The sequence below is a fragment of the Ambystoma mexicanum genome, chromosome 9, assembly GCF_040938575.1.
Source record: "Ambystoma mexicanum isolate Mex_15411 chromosome 9, UKY_AmexF1_1, whole genome shotgun sequence".
Lineage (NCBI taxonomy): Eukaryota > Metazoa > Chordata > Amphibia > Caudata > Ambystomatidae > Ambystoma > Ambystoma mexicanum.
In genome coordinates, this window is record NC_090931.1 from 327,961,621 (window position 1) to 327,975,967 (window position 14,347).

Here is a 14,347-nt window from a genome sequence, read left to right on the forward strand (position 1 = left end):
AGGGAGGTGTTTCAGTAGGCTTGAGGAGCCCCAAAGGCTTTCTTCTGGGTGTCTTCGTCTGAGCACAGACAGGACAACTTTCCACGTATAATTTCGCTTCTCTGGCCCATCCGGGCCACCAGAATTGTCTGGAGATTAATTCCTGGGTAGCCCTGATACCACGATGACCCGCTACTCGAGAGTCGTGAAATCCATGTAGGATGTCCAAGCGAAGAGCAGTCGAAGGTATGTACAACCGGTTCAGAAAGAACAAAAACCCATTGCGTTCGCAGATCTGAGGTTTCTTCAGCAGGTCGATTCGTTCTGGATCCCTCATGGTCTCTCGAATGATCCTCTGAAGATGCGGAGCTAAGGTTAGTAGAAAGTGTTTGGGAGATATCATAGGCATGTTCAAACCGTCCCCCACTTCTTCCTTTTCCAGTGATCGGGACAAGGCATCAGCCTTCTGGTTCTGGGAGCTAGGGATGTACGTGATGTTGAAATCATAGTGAGAGAAGAAGAAGGCCCATCGGGCTTGACGAGCAGTGCGACACTGCAATGATCGTAGGAACTGCAAGTTGCGATGGTCGGTACGTACTTCTACAGGAAAACGACCACCAAGTAAATGATGCCTCCACTCTTCGAATGCCGTCTTGATGGCCAAGAGTTCTTTTTCAATGACTGCGTAGTTCAGCTCACTGGAGGTCAGTTTCCGCGAGTAATAGGCAACAGGATGTTCGTCACCAGAAGTAGGATGTTTCTGCAGTAGGACCGCCCCAACAGCGAAGTCGGAGGCATCTGCTTCGATGACATATGGCAGCTCGTCGTTAGGATGACGCAAAACGGGAGCCGTACTAAACGCCGTCTTTAAGTGCTCGAAAGCAGTTGATGCCACATGATCCCAAAGGAAAGGTATCTTGACACTGGTTAGGCGTGACAATGGGGCCGTGAACTGTGAAAACTGTGGGATAAAACGCCGATAAAAGTTGGCGAACCCCAAAAATCGTTGAAGGGATTTCAAATCATGTGGTTGTTTCCAATTCAGAATAGCCTTCACTTTGCCCGAATCCATGTGTATACCTGCATTGCTGATTACGTATCCCAGGAACTCCATGCTATTCTGGTGAAATGAGCACTTTTCGGCTTTGGCGTATAGGTGATTCTGTGACAATCGCAGAAGTACTTCACGAACGTGCGAGACGTGTAACTTTGGATCGTCCGAGAAGATCAGGATGTCGTCTAAGTAAACCCAGACCGTAATGCCCACCAAATCACCAAACACGTTGTCCATAAACCGTTGGAAGACGGCAGGGGCATTACACAACCCGAAGGGCATTACCCTGTATTCGTAGTGCCCAAAGGGTGTCTTGAATGCTGTCTTCCACTCGTCGCCCTCTTTGATTCTAACCAGGTGGTAGGCTCCTCGGAGATCCAACTTAGTGAAGATATTGGCAGAACGTAAGGACTCCATGATGTCCCGAATCAATGGTAGGGGGTACCTGTCCTTGAGTGTTATGTCATTCAATTGACGGTAATCGATACAGGGTCGCAGGGTCCCCTCCTTCTTTTTAACAAAGAACAGCGGAAAACCGGCGGATGACTTGGAGGGTACGATGTAACCTTTCTTAGAACAATCATCTAGATAAATCCGGAGTACTTGTTTTTCAGACTGCGTTAGAGAATATAACTTTCCATGAGGAATCACAGCACCAGGAATCAGGTCTATTGAACAGTCAAACGTCCTGTGAGGAGGAAGAGGTATTTCTCCGGGCTCCGAAAACACCGTACAAAGGTCGGCGTAACCTTCTGGAATCCGGGACAGAGAGCATAAAGCAGATGAGTCCTCCCCTGGAACTAGGGGGATCAAGGTTGTAGACTTCAAGGAGGTGTTGTGGCAGCGACATTCATTCAGGCAAAAGGCAGAAACAAAAGTCAAAGTACGGGACTCCCAATTGATCGTAGGATTGTGTCGCAAAAGCCAGGGCAGTCCCAAAACCACAGGATACGAAGGTGACTTGATGACGTCGAGGGCTATCCTTTCTTCATGCCCCATGACCTGTAATAGCATGCCGATGGTATGCAACCGGATGGGACCGGAAGCCAAAGGTGTACCATCGATGACCTCTACTGGTATAACAGTTCTCCTGGTAAGTAAAGGCATACCAATGTTGATGGCGAATGCCTCATCAATATAGTTACCGGAGGCCCCGCAATCTAATAGACCCTGGACATCAATCCTTTTATCAAGCCACTTCAAGGTTATCCCCAGAGTCATCAGGGCGGCAGGCTGCATTGGGGGCAGTTGTAACCCAGGGCTGGAAAGGTCTGAGAGTAAGAAAGGACCTGTCGTAGCCTTTCCCTTAGACGACAGGTCTTCTAGTTTCCCCCTTTCTTGATAGGACGCAAAGGGCAGGTTCCCAGAAAATGACCAGCACCCCCGCAGTATAAACATAATCGCAGACTTCTCCTGCGCTTCTTCTCCTCTTCCGATAATGGGCCCCTTACAGCTCCCAGTTGCATTGGTTCTTGGGTAGCATCCGAAGGTGCTGACATCCCGGTAGGATGAGTCAGTGGTCTGAGGTTTCCCTTCTCAAAACGTCGTCTTTCGCCTCTTCTTTCGGCCAACCTCTGGTCTATCCTTAATACTTGTTCAATAAGTTTCTGTAGATCGTCAGGTTCCGGAATGTGTAGCAATTCATCTTTGTATTCTTCTCTTAATCCACGGCGAAACAAGGTCTTCTGCGTTACCTCTGGCCATAAGGAGTCAGTTGCCAACTGACGGAAACGGCTGATGTAAGAGATGATATCGGTATTGGCTTGTTGTATGTCCATCAATTGATTCTGCGCTGCTGAAGCCAGATTGGGGGATTGAAACACATCCAAGAATGCTTTCTCGAAGGCTAGAAAATCATTCAGGATTGGATTATTGGTAACGACCAATGGAGTTGCCCAGGCAAGCGCGTTCCCAGATAAGTTGCCCAAGATGTATCCGATCTTGGCTTTGTCATTGGTAAAGTGGGATGAACGGAAGAGAAAGTGTATACGGCAATGATTACAAAATTCTCCCACACGGCGGGGATCTCCATCGAACTTGATGGGAGCCGTGTGAGCCATGGGACCTTCGGGTTGTGGAATGGCACCAACATTCTGTGTCATCATTTGGCGTAAGGCTACATTTTCCTGACGAAGCGCCGCCATCTCAGCACGAAGTGCTTGGAGTTCATTACGAAGACCCGGATCTTCTTCCATCGTAGTGTCCGAGGTGTCAGAAGACAGGCGTCTCAATCTGTTGTAACTAGCGTCACGAGAACGCTGCGTACCTGTTCGTCCGGTTGGGTTTCTTGATGATGAGGCCAGGCTGTCAGAGGATCCGAAGAGACGTGATTAATGGCACGGGGAACCAGCCCAACCCCAGCCCGAATAGAACCGGATTGGAGGCGAACCGGCTCCCAACGCCACGGTATTGCTCACCCCTGAATGGTGTGGCGTCAGGACAGTGCAAGCACTGGCAGGGGGAGCCTCTGCGTAGATGGTTCAAAGTCCTCAGAGGTATTCCGGCGTAATGCAGATCCGGAGGCAGGAAGCAGATTGTACCACCAGGGACGAAGGCAAGGAAGCAAGCAGGGCAGGCTGGTAATGAGAAGAGCACGGGGACTGGAGCGGAATGGAGTCAGGAATGACTGGGCGGACAAAGAGGGACAGGCAGGGACCAGGATAAGGGAAGCCAGGGAGGACTCAGGAACAGGAAGGAACTAGAAGGAGGGAGCGCAAGGACAGAGAGACAGGGGTTCCCCAGGCAGAACAAGGGAAGGAGGAAGCAAGCAGGAACACTGGAATTCACACAAGGCAGCAAAGACACGATCCGAACAAACCGCGTTGAGACGCGGTTTGGAAAGGATCAGGGCTCCTTAAATAGGCCCACCAACACCTGGGAGGCTTGCAACGCAAGCCGTTCCGTCTCCCAGGCATTGGATACCCCACAACGAGGCTTGGGCCGCATACCTCCCAGAATCGAGCATCCTGCGCACTGCGCATGCGCGAAGCGCGGAGAGCGGACGCCCGCGCATGCGCAAAGCAGCGTGCACAGGAGACCCGGAAGCGCCCGAGACCCGGGACACCCCCGAACCCGGAAGCGAGGATACAACCTCCAAGACGTGGAGCGCCGTAATGGGTAAGGAGACCCCAGGACAGGTGGCGTGACAGGCAGTCACAATGGACACCCAAAAGGCGTTCGACATGGTCTCGTGGCAATACTTATGGGCCGTCTTGGAGAAAATGGGAATCGGGCCGAACATGATCGCCTACATACAGCTGTTGTACACGGGACCGTCGGCAAGGGTGCTAGTTAACTCCGTCCCCTCTCCCCCCTTCGAGTTGCATAGGGGTACCCGACAAGGCTGCCCATTCTCCCCCATCCTCTTTACACTTGCCATTGAACCCATGGCCGACCATGTCAGAAATCGTCATACTCATAAGGGCGTCCGCTTGCAGGGCACACCGGAAATCATCTTGCTGTACGCGGATGATGTCCTCCTCTACGTCAGACAACCCTCCACACACTTGGACCCTATCATTCGAGACATAACAAAAATAGGAACCTATTCGGACTTCACTATAAACTACTCAAAATCCGAAATCTTCCCCCTTACTAAAACAACTCAGCAACCGTCCTGCGAGTTCCCCCTGCGCTGGTCCCCGTCTGGGATTAAGTATCTCGGGGTTCAGGTGTCAAGGGCTAGAGTCTCCCTGCTGGCAGATAATTACGAAGCAACGGCGCTGCTCATTGAAACCAAGATGCTCAGGTGGCGCAATCTCCCTCTATCCCTCGCTGGTAGACTCTCCCTAATAAAGATGATCGCGGTACCCAAGCTACTCTATATATTTGTAAATGTGCCAGTTTGGCCAGGCAAGCAGTATTTCAAGAGGCTCCACGCGTCGTTCGCCCAATTCCTCTGGCACTCGGGAGCGGTCCGTAAGAAGTGGCAACATATGACCCTCCCGTATGAGAAGGGAGTCTTTACTGCCCCCGATTTAACTCTCTACTGGAACGCTGCGCAGGCCCAGCATGCTACCCATTGGTACACACACCCCGATCCGCCCCCACATGTTAAATTGGAAAAAATGGCGGGTGACGGAACCCACATCATGACCCTGCTATTACACCATGGTTACCACGCGGATGTCCCATAGGACCCGGTAGCATCCACGATCAGGGCATGGAACAATATCCTCTCCCCCAGCCCAGCACAGCGCCCATACTATAAGTGGCTTCCCTTATGGCAATTTCCTGGCCTAACCCCCACACATGACCAACACCTCTCCCAGCGATGGGAGAGCCTGGGGTACCGAGCCCTGGCTGACCTGTACCCTGAAGGCTCATTCATTACCCCTCTAACACTACGCCACGGGCACTCCGGCTCCGCGCTCGACCTGTTACAGTACTACAGACTGAGAGCAGCGGTGCGGACAATGTGGCCCTCCTTCCCAGAGGAGCCTCCTGACTCACCTGAACTCCTGTACATAGCGAACTCCGCAGGCTGTAGGGGCATAATATCCTCCCTGTATAAAATGCAGATGGGAAAAATAGAGAATACCTCCCCGGCACCACGGGAGACATGGGCCAGAGAACTTGGAACGGAGATCACTAATGAAATGTGGGGTAAGATGTGTGCACACACGCGAAAGGTATCACTCAGTGCCAGGTTCCGCTGCATCCAATACAAGTTACTCAATAGACTCTACTACACTCCGTACAGAGTGGCAAAATTTACGCTTAGTTCGTCACATAAATGCCCGAAATGCGAATCAAACGAAGCAGACCATGCCCATATGTTTTGGTCCTGTGAGGCGCTGCGCAGGTTCTGGGGGGAGGTGACACAGGCGCTCACCGAGATAATAGACACCCCGGTAGAGATGGACCCATTGGCCTTGCTATTTGGCATTTGGACGGGAGAAGATGTGAGGAAATTGTCTAGGTTCTTGAATGTCAGTGTTATGGTTGCCAAAAGATGCATATTACAATGCTGGAAGCGCCGCACTCCCCCCACCCTCAACATGTGGCTGAAGGCCCTTACATGGGTACAAACATGCGAGGAGGAGTACATCGGCACCGTGCCCGCTCCATCCCGCCCTGCAAATGTATGGACTGAATTCCGTAGTTACCTAAACAGCAAGGATGGCGCCGAACGGACATCAGCCCCTTCCCCGGCACCACTAGACTCCTCCTGACACACGCCGCATGAGTACGAATCTGCTTTTCCACTATGTGTTTTCCCCTCTACAATAGGAATCTGACGTTATTGGTGAAGCAATGTATATCGATGCTGTAATAATGTTTTCCTTTTGTTCGCACTTACATGATAAATGTGCTGTACCTGTCTTGACCACCTGCCAATAAACAGAAGTTTAAAAAAAATAAAAATAAAAGCACTTGTCCCGATTATTGCCATTTTCTTCAAAATATATTTTTTTCTTCTACTTTTTGTGAAAAAAGGAAACTTGTGTTTATGTTCCAGGTTCTGCGTTGCATAACGTTATGACATGGGTGATGACAGGGTACGTTTGGCTACGCTTCACACGAACGTCATGAAAATAGGTGGAGCATATTGTTTTGACTAGTGATGTCAGCTTTAGGGGCGGGTGATCGGAATTACTGCCACAAGGGCACTTGAACTTAGGGCTGTGTATCAACAGATAAGATTAGTACAAAATGGCGGTACCCGACCCGTCATTTTCGCATGTGTAAAGGTGAGAAAACCTAAAAAGGTAAGATGCATTGGAATTTTGTTTAAGTGTGATCGATGTATGCTCATAAACACATGCCCGATCGATAGGGCCAATAACATTTCTGAGCGAACTTCCCCTTTAATGCTAAAATGCCCTGCACTTTTGTCAAGAAGATTGGTTTTATCTTAGGTTTATCTTAGGTTTATTCACGCCATCAGCTAATACTGACAATTTATGGGCCATACTTATGAGCACCACCCATACCGCTTGCTCGCAGACTGTGTTTTTAGAAGAGCTAATCATAATAGCCCGACATAAATAATCTCAGCTAATATATACATACTATTAGCTGAGATTATTTATATTGGACTATTACGATCAGCTCTTCTGAAAACACAGTCTGCGAGCAAGCGGTATGGGTGGTGCTCATAAGTATAGCGTTTAATTATTGTTCAATGTTAGGTAGATTTGGTTGTTTATGTTGAAGTTATTGCGAGTTTACTTGTTTGATGGAAAATTTAAATAAAATTGATCCCAAAATCATACGGGAGACCTTCCATGCTTATTTAAAAAATCCATTAAGTATTGCAGAAGCATGTAAATTATTTCATTCGTTTTAGTAACCGTTTTGATATTGTTTCATGTTTTACTAATTCTGAACAGCATACTTTGTATTCAGGCATACCAATATTTCAACTGTATTCTTGCCGATTACCGCAACACTGTTTTATTAATGTAATGTATTGGAGATGTTTTAACCTGAAGGTTGACTTTTTTTTTTTTAGCTATTTCTGTGACAGGTTTCTTTAACGTAACTGTGTCACAGTGAATTAAATTAAAACAATGATATATCTCCATTTATATGTATAGCAAACATACTGCCATAACTGTTTCATCGCAAGGTTGCAAACTTGTGTGTTTGGAGTGCTATGCAGAATTCTGGATAGAAGACAGCAAAGGATGCGATGAGACTATATATTCCACGCCAGAAGTTTAGAGCAATATAAATTTGCGTGAAGACAGGCATGCCAAGATGCGGAGACTGATATATATCTCCAAGTCGACGCTTCCTCCTTCACAGTCGGTTAAACCACATACCTTTGTAGAGAAATGTCAAAGTCCTGCCACACCCATATTACTTACTAAACTTAAGCTACGTGGAAGTTTTGCAGGACAATCAAAGACAACCACCGCTGCCCCAAATTAGTAAATGCTGGGCTACACCCACCGCACCACGATCGCAATGCCATTAGGGGGCTCCCCGCGGCACTGCGCCCCTCTTGCTAGTGGTGCTTTACCACGCCTGGCTGCGGCAATGCTCTGCGATATTCCCTCGTCCCTTCTTGCCAGCAGTCCAATGTCTTCCTTACCAGGGCAGATCAAACGAAGAGGAGGTGCTCTTGCTCCCGGAGGCGGCAGTCGAGGGGGCCGCTTTGCTCGCCTGGCTCACGGGCTCACTTTTGGGAGCTGTACTAGGTTCAGTATCCATCTCCTCTGCCTCCATGCCCGCTGTTCTCCCGCCAGCACGTTCAACGCAGAACGATGACGCCTCTGGAGTGCGCCTCCTACACGTGACCTCTCCACAACAACAAGCGCCACGCGCAGGAAACCGTGATCAGCTGGAGCACTAGACAATACTGCAGAGCCTAGCAGACATGGCACCTGTTAGCGCCATGCTGCGGGTCTCAGAGTTAAAGATTATAAGCGAGTATTGGTTTACTTGTGCATGTTTTAAATACCTAGTAAGCAGTGGTGGAAATGCAAGAAATGTGAAGGGGGATCCCACAAGGGCCGCAGTTTGGGGGAGGGGCGGAGTTCCGAGGAGGCGGAGTTCAGTGGGGGGGGCGGGGGGGTGGTGAGCAGGGAAAGGATGTTGGAAATAGTTCAAAAATTGGGACATTTCTTTCATGGCTTGAAAAGTACACAAACCATAGGTACACAATATATGTGTGTATCTTGCTATGATTTGTGTACTTTTCAAACCACACCGTGGGTAATAATGAGCAGCGCTCAGATACCTGAGGGTTCGTAGCACTATATAAATGCTAAATTATTATTATTATTATCTTCTCAAAACTACAAATAACAGAATCTGTTGGTTAAAGGCAATGATCACCAAGCCCATAGCGCTCAACTCACCCGCTTTTGGCGGGTGTCACCTGCCTTAAAAGCAGATGAATCACCCATCAAGTCCCTCATTCGCCCATTCACTTCTATGGGCCTCTCACCCGGCAAAAAGAAAATTGGGTGTTTTCACCCGCCTTGGTGACAAAAAAGGTTGGGAGCTATGCCAAGCCCCCAGATTTGCGGGCTAGATAATGTGCACAGTGTGCTCAAACAGAGCAGCTTACATTACCGAGCCCACGAAGCTGGGGGCTCGGTGATCATTTTGTTTTCCAAATGGAATCTGCTCTGTGTGCACAGTGTGCTTTCTGGACTGTCACAGGGTCTTTGACCCTCAGGGAATCTGGGGGCTGTCCTCAACAGGGGAGTATCCAGCATTACAAGAGAGGGTTTGGGGGGGGCACTAAAAAAGTCCTGTTACTTTCCCCCCCAAATGCAGTACACGCAATTCCATACGGTCTAATTCACTTCCCCAAATCGGCCATCCCACCCAATCTACTTTTTTGGTACCTTTAGTGGCAGTTGGCATTTTAAATACATAACAAAAAAAAACTGCATGATCATTACAGATGCAGGAAACTCATCCATAGAGGGCTCTGTCTAGGGGCTCTGGGGCAGAATGCATGCAACACCTCAAATTTGCATATGGCACCAACAGAAGTGACTTCAGAGCAAGGAGCATCGGCATTGATACTTGGAGGCACCATGGAAAGGACTTTAAAATAAATTGCCATAAGTAAACCAAATGGCAAATTGCTTTGTGGTGCAACATATCTAAATTGCACTATTATTATATATGGAGCAACTGTATAGTCACTGGGCTTTTTTTTAATAATAGCATGATATAGTAACATAAGCTATGAAGTGAATCAGAATCACTTACAGAGCTGCAGATAAGTCACAGTGCGATTAAATGATTTGCCCAGGATCACACACTTTGGTTAAATGGTGAAACCGGGATGTGGACAATTCAAGCAACTGAGCAGGTTGAGCTGGTATACAGATTTATTAAGGTTTTGCTTCACATTTCATGTGCTTAAGTAATTGTTTATTTATAGCAATGCCTTGGAAGCAAACCACATTACATAATAAACTAGCCTTTCATAGTAAACTAACTATACGCTACATACTTTGTCATAGAAATATGTCGAGCAATAAGAGTATGGCTTTAGTTTTATTCCCCCTCATCCTGCATTCAAAGTGAGCCTAACAAATCACCTTTGGATTTTAAAGCCATAGTCTTTATTTCATAAAGCATGCAACATTATGTACATTTATCACTCCTACCCATTCCTATTTCTAAAGGGACAAACTTACCTGCTAATAGTCCCCCTCCCTCTCATCAGTGCCTAATGGCTCACATTCTAATGCTCTGTTTACACAGAGCAACGTGAGAGCCCCTCTGATGTCCGGGGCTGCTTGGGGCATTGTCCTGGCAGCAGGACACCTCTCCCGTTCAGAAAAGGTAAGGTGTCCTGATGGCAGGACAATGGGCCTGCTGAGCAGGAATTGCTCGGCACACATTTTCCTGCCAGCAGGACACATTTCACGTTGGGTGCCCTCATTGAGGTGCCGAACGGGAGAGGTGTCCCACTGAAAAATGTCCAGCAGCTGCTCCCTACACCCCCTCTGCTCTCCTCCACGATATGCCACTGGGCCTCCGTGAACTAATGTGCTCTGTGCAACAGGTGTGCACAGTGCGCTTGCACAGAGCACATTAGATCACGTGCGAGCACACTGTGCACTGTTTGACGGGGCTGGGGCAGAGGCAAGCCAGATCCTGAGATCCGGCTAGAGAACTGATGCTGGATCGCGGATATGGCGGGAGCCGGCCCATTAGCCAGCGCTGCTAGTAAAGCAGCGATTTGATGGCATTGAATTACAAGTCGATCTGTCCTGCCTTACCACAAACTGATGTACAGTTTTTTTTCTTAACTATCATTTTCAGAAATGTAAAATGTTCTATCACATGACCTTACTAAAATGCCAATCCTTAATTGTGTGAGCCACTCTGTGGTGAACCAGCACACATCGAAAAAATTATGAAAATGGTGTTTAGTGAAATAGTAAACTATATTAAAAGCAATTACATTTTCTAGATTGTATTACTGAAAATGCTGGGATTACTTACCGGTAATCTTCATTACTCTTAGTCCTACTAGTCCTCGTCCCAGTACTAATCATAGGGTACGTTTTTGTTTTGTTTTGTTTTATTCGTATTTATATAGCGCACAACAGCCCAAGGACATCGTGGCACTTGTTACAGTACAACGCTTAGTTACTTAGTTACATGGTCATTAGCAATATATATACAGGTTGCAATATAGTTACATAGTCATTAGCAGTATATATACACAGGTTACAATATAGTTATATTACATTTGTCTTATATGACAATATACATGGCAGAAGTGGAGGAGGCAGTCCTCCACTTGCTAGTTGAGGAGAGTGGCCTTGAGGTTGTTGCGGAAGACAGAGATGGAAGTTTCAGCTCTAAGGGTGGCAGGGAGTGAGTTCCAGAGTTTCGGTGCAATATAGGAGAAACCTAGACCTCCCGCTGTGGCTCTCTTTATGCATGGTACGTGTAGCTGGTTGGTGTACTGAGCGCTGGTGGGGCGATTGGATGTGGTCCTTGATATTGCTTCAGATAGGTATGCTGGAGCGGTTTTGTTGATTCACCTGTGAGTGATGGTGAGGATTTTCAGAGTAATACGGTCTTTGACCTGGAGCCACCGTGCTTCACGTCTGGCGTGGGATATATGGTCTCTTCTAGGGGTGCTCATGGCGGCTTTGAGGGCATTGTTTTGTGTGGTTTGCAGTCTGTGAATGTTTTTGGCGGAGGTGCCAGCTAGAAGGGCGTTGCAATAATCGGGTTTGGCTCCTATAGTTTCTCTAGCTATGGCCAAGCGGTTGGGGGTGGATAAGTATGGTTTAATGGCATTGATGAGTTTGGTGCTGAACGCTGATGCAGAGGCTATGGCGCTGACTTGTTTGTTCATCGATAGATTTGCATCAATGTGAACACCTAGAGTCTTGACAGAGGATAATACAGAGATGGTTGAGTTGTCTATGTTGAAGTTGTTGTATTGTGGGCTTAGTTTCGATAATGTGTTTGTCTGGCCCAGGACGAGAATTTCAGTCTTCTCCCCGTTAAGACAGAGGCCATTGATTGCCATCCAAGCTTGGATAGTGGCATAGATGTTGTGAAGGGCCGTGGCGTCTTGGTGATAGAGTCCAGATAGGAGTAAAAGTACTTGAGTGTCGTCTGCATAGTTTGTATATGCAACACCCATGGAGTCAAGTAGGTCGAAGAGGGGTTTTGTGAAGAGGTTATAGAAGGTGGGGGCTGTACAAGATCCTTGGGGGACACCGCAGTTTATGGTGTTGGGATCTGCGTTAGCTGTGTCGGAGTAGACCTTCATGGCTCTTCCTTCAAGGAAGGAAGTGATCCAGGATGCTGCTTGATTAGAGAAATGGGCTGCATGGGTGAGGTGGGTGGTGAGTGTTTGGTGATCTAATATTTGTTTGCCTAGCGCACACCTAGGTTTAAGGTTCTTTTACAGGATTTGTTGAAAATTTACGGGGTGCCGGGGAGAATAACAACCTTGACACTGGGTTGTTTTAACCTATGTAAATCCAACAGATTGTCCACAAGATTGTGGAACTCTCCCGTCCCCTGCACACCCTTTATACTGTAGAAACAGTCAATATTTCTATACAATGGTAATATTCAGTTTCTTTCAGAAAAAAGAAGAAATTAATGAGAGAAGCTAATTCATGACACTATTATAATAAAACAGAATGATGGGGACCATCGGTTTTAATTGAATTTTAAATTAATTGTTATAGATATGAATTTCAATTCATTCATCATCCAGTCTTTGTAAACATAATAACATAAATGTGTTCATTTTGAGGTTACATTCAATATAATAATACAAGGGCATACAAGGTACTCATCACACTTTCTATACAATAGGCTTTTCACATGGTATATCCACAAAAAGTAATGATGAATATTTTCTCGACGCGTTTCGGGGTGTCCCCTTCTTCAGGAATTGATAGCCCTCTTCATTGCCGTTAATCTTTGTTTCGTCTATAATGTATGATACAATGATCAAATTTTAGATTCTCACTGATAACTGTCATTTAACTCTTGGGAGAAATTTTTAATAATAATCACCTGGATGTTCAATGTGGAATATCCTAACTGGATTTATTATCAATAGCAATAACAGCCCAATAATGGTTATTCAACCTGTAGATGTGATAAAAAGACAATAGGGAAAGCTCAATTAAAAACGGGATCTTAATTCATGAAGGAAAATCTAGTCATGTAATATCTAAGAAAAAATATTACCTTTCGGTATTACTGTAAAAAGCTACTACATCCATGGAATGGGTCGCTGTGGTATGTAGAGAGTCCTCAGGTACGGAGGTAGTGCAGTAATGGGCGATTCCTCCACTCGTGTCTGTAAAAACACGTATATATACTATATTAGATACACGAAAACAATGGGGTGGGATCATTCTGTGGAGAGTATTCTGTGAAGGCCTCTAGGCTCATGATATGCAATTGGGGAGCTGTTTACAAAGGATTCTCTTACCTCCTTCCTGAGAAGATGGCCGGTGCTGTAGCTCGAACCGTTCTACACGGTTTTCGCTAAAGATGGCCACTATTTACATTATGACGTCATCACGTCGAAGCGTGACGACGTCACTATGTTTAGAACGTCAGCGTGTGACGGGAAAACAGACGTCATACGGACATATTTTAGAAAACAATGTGTAATTAACCAATAGTATATAGGTGTATATCTATACTGGTGCAGGGAGTTTGAGTCAAATGAAATAAAGGTGAAAAGAGTCGAAAGATAAATGTGAGGAGTGTCTCATGTAACTTCTGGGAAATCTATTGTTTACCACGGACAAAAGTTAATCGAATATTGGACATCCGTGTGTTTACTATTTCAAGAGAAGCATGCTCACATTCTATGGTCTGTAACTTAATACATCCTATGTCAGTAAAAAATCATCCTAAGTGAACTGAACAAATTCAAAAATGTATTTAACAGCAATTGATATTGTATCCACACTGGGTTTCTGATTGGGTCAGGGGAAACAGTATTTAGTTACAAAAATGAGGCTAAACTGTAATCTTCGTTCATCCCATTGGGAGCTAGACTGTTTAGTCTCTCTATCCAGAAGATTTCCCTCTGGTTCATACGTCTGGCATGATTGCCACCTCTTGGGGCTCTGTTCACAATTTCCAAAATCACAACCTTTAGTTGAGAAATATTATGTTTCTTTATGGAAAAATGTCTTGCTACAGGTGAGTTAACACTGTTGGTACGTATGTTACTTTTGTGTTCATTCCAGCGCTCCTTGGCTTTCCTTTGTGTCTGTCCAACATAGTAAATGCCGCATGGGCAGCTTAAACCATAAATGATTGATTTCGTGTCACAAGTGGCAAAATCCTTTAGTGGGATTTTTTGGCCATTTGATGGGTGTCTTACAT

General features: G+C 46.4%; 1 protein-coding gene and 1 long non-coding RNA gene across 2 annotated transcripts in view; both read right to left on the reverse strand.

The window, feature by feature from the left end:
• Positions 1–8,476, reverse strand: part of RFC2 (replication factor C subunit 2) — a 183,827-nt gene extending 175,351 nt beyond the window's left edge. Inside the window, exon 1 of the mRNA XM_069614736.1 lies at positions 8,076–8,476. Coding sequence (XP_069470837.1) covers positions 8,076–8,209 — 134 coding nt within the window. The 5' untranslated portion in view covers positions 8,210–8,476. The remainder of the gene's footprint in view (positions 1–8,075) is intronic.
• Positions 8,477–12,615: 4,139 nt separating this feature from the next.
• LOC138488021 (uncharacterized) lies at positions 12,616–13,136 on the reverse strand. Its single transcript, XR_011274575.1, has 2 exons — positions 13,013–13,136; positions 12,616–12,925 (listed from the first exon to the last, which is right to left on the reverse strand). It is a non-coding gene; the product is annotated as an uncharacterized lncRNA (long non-coding RNA).
• Between the last annotated feature and the right edge of the window lie 1,211 nt (positions 13,137–14,347).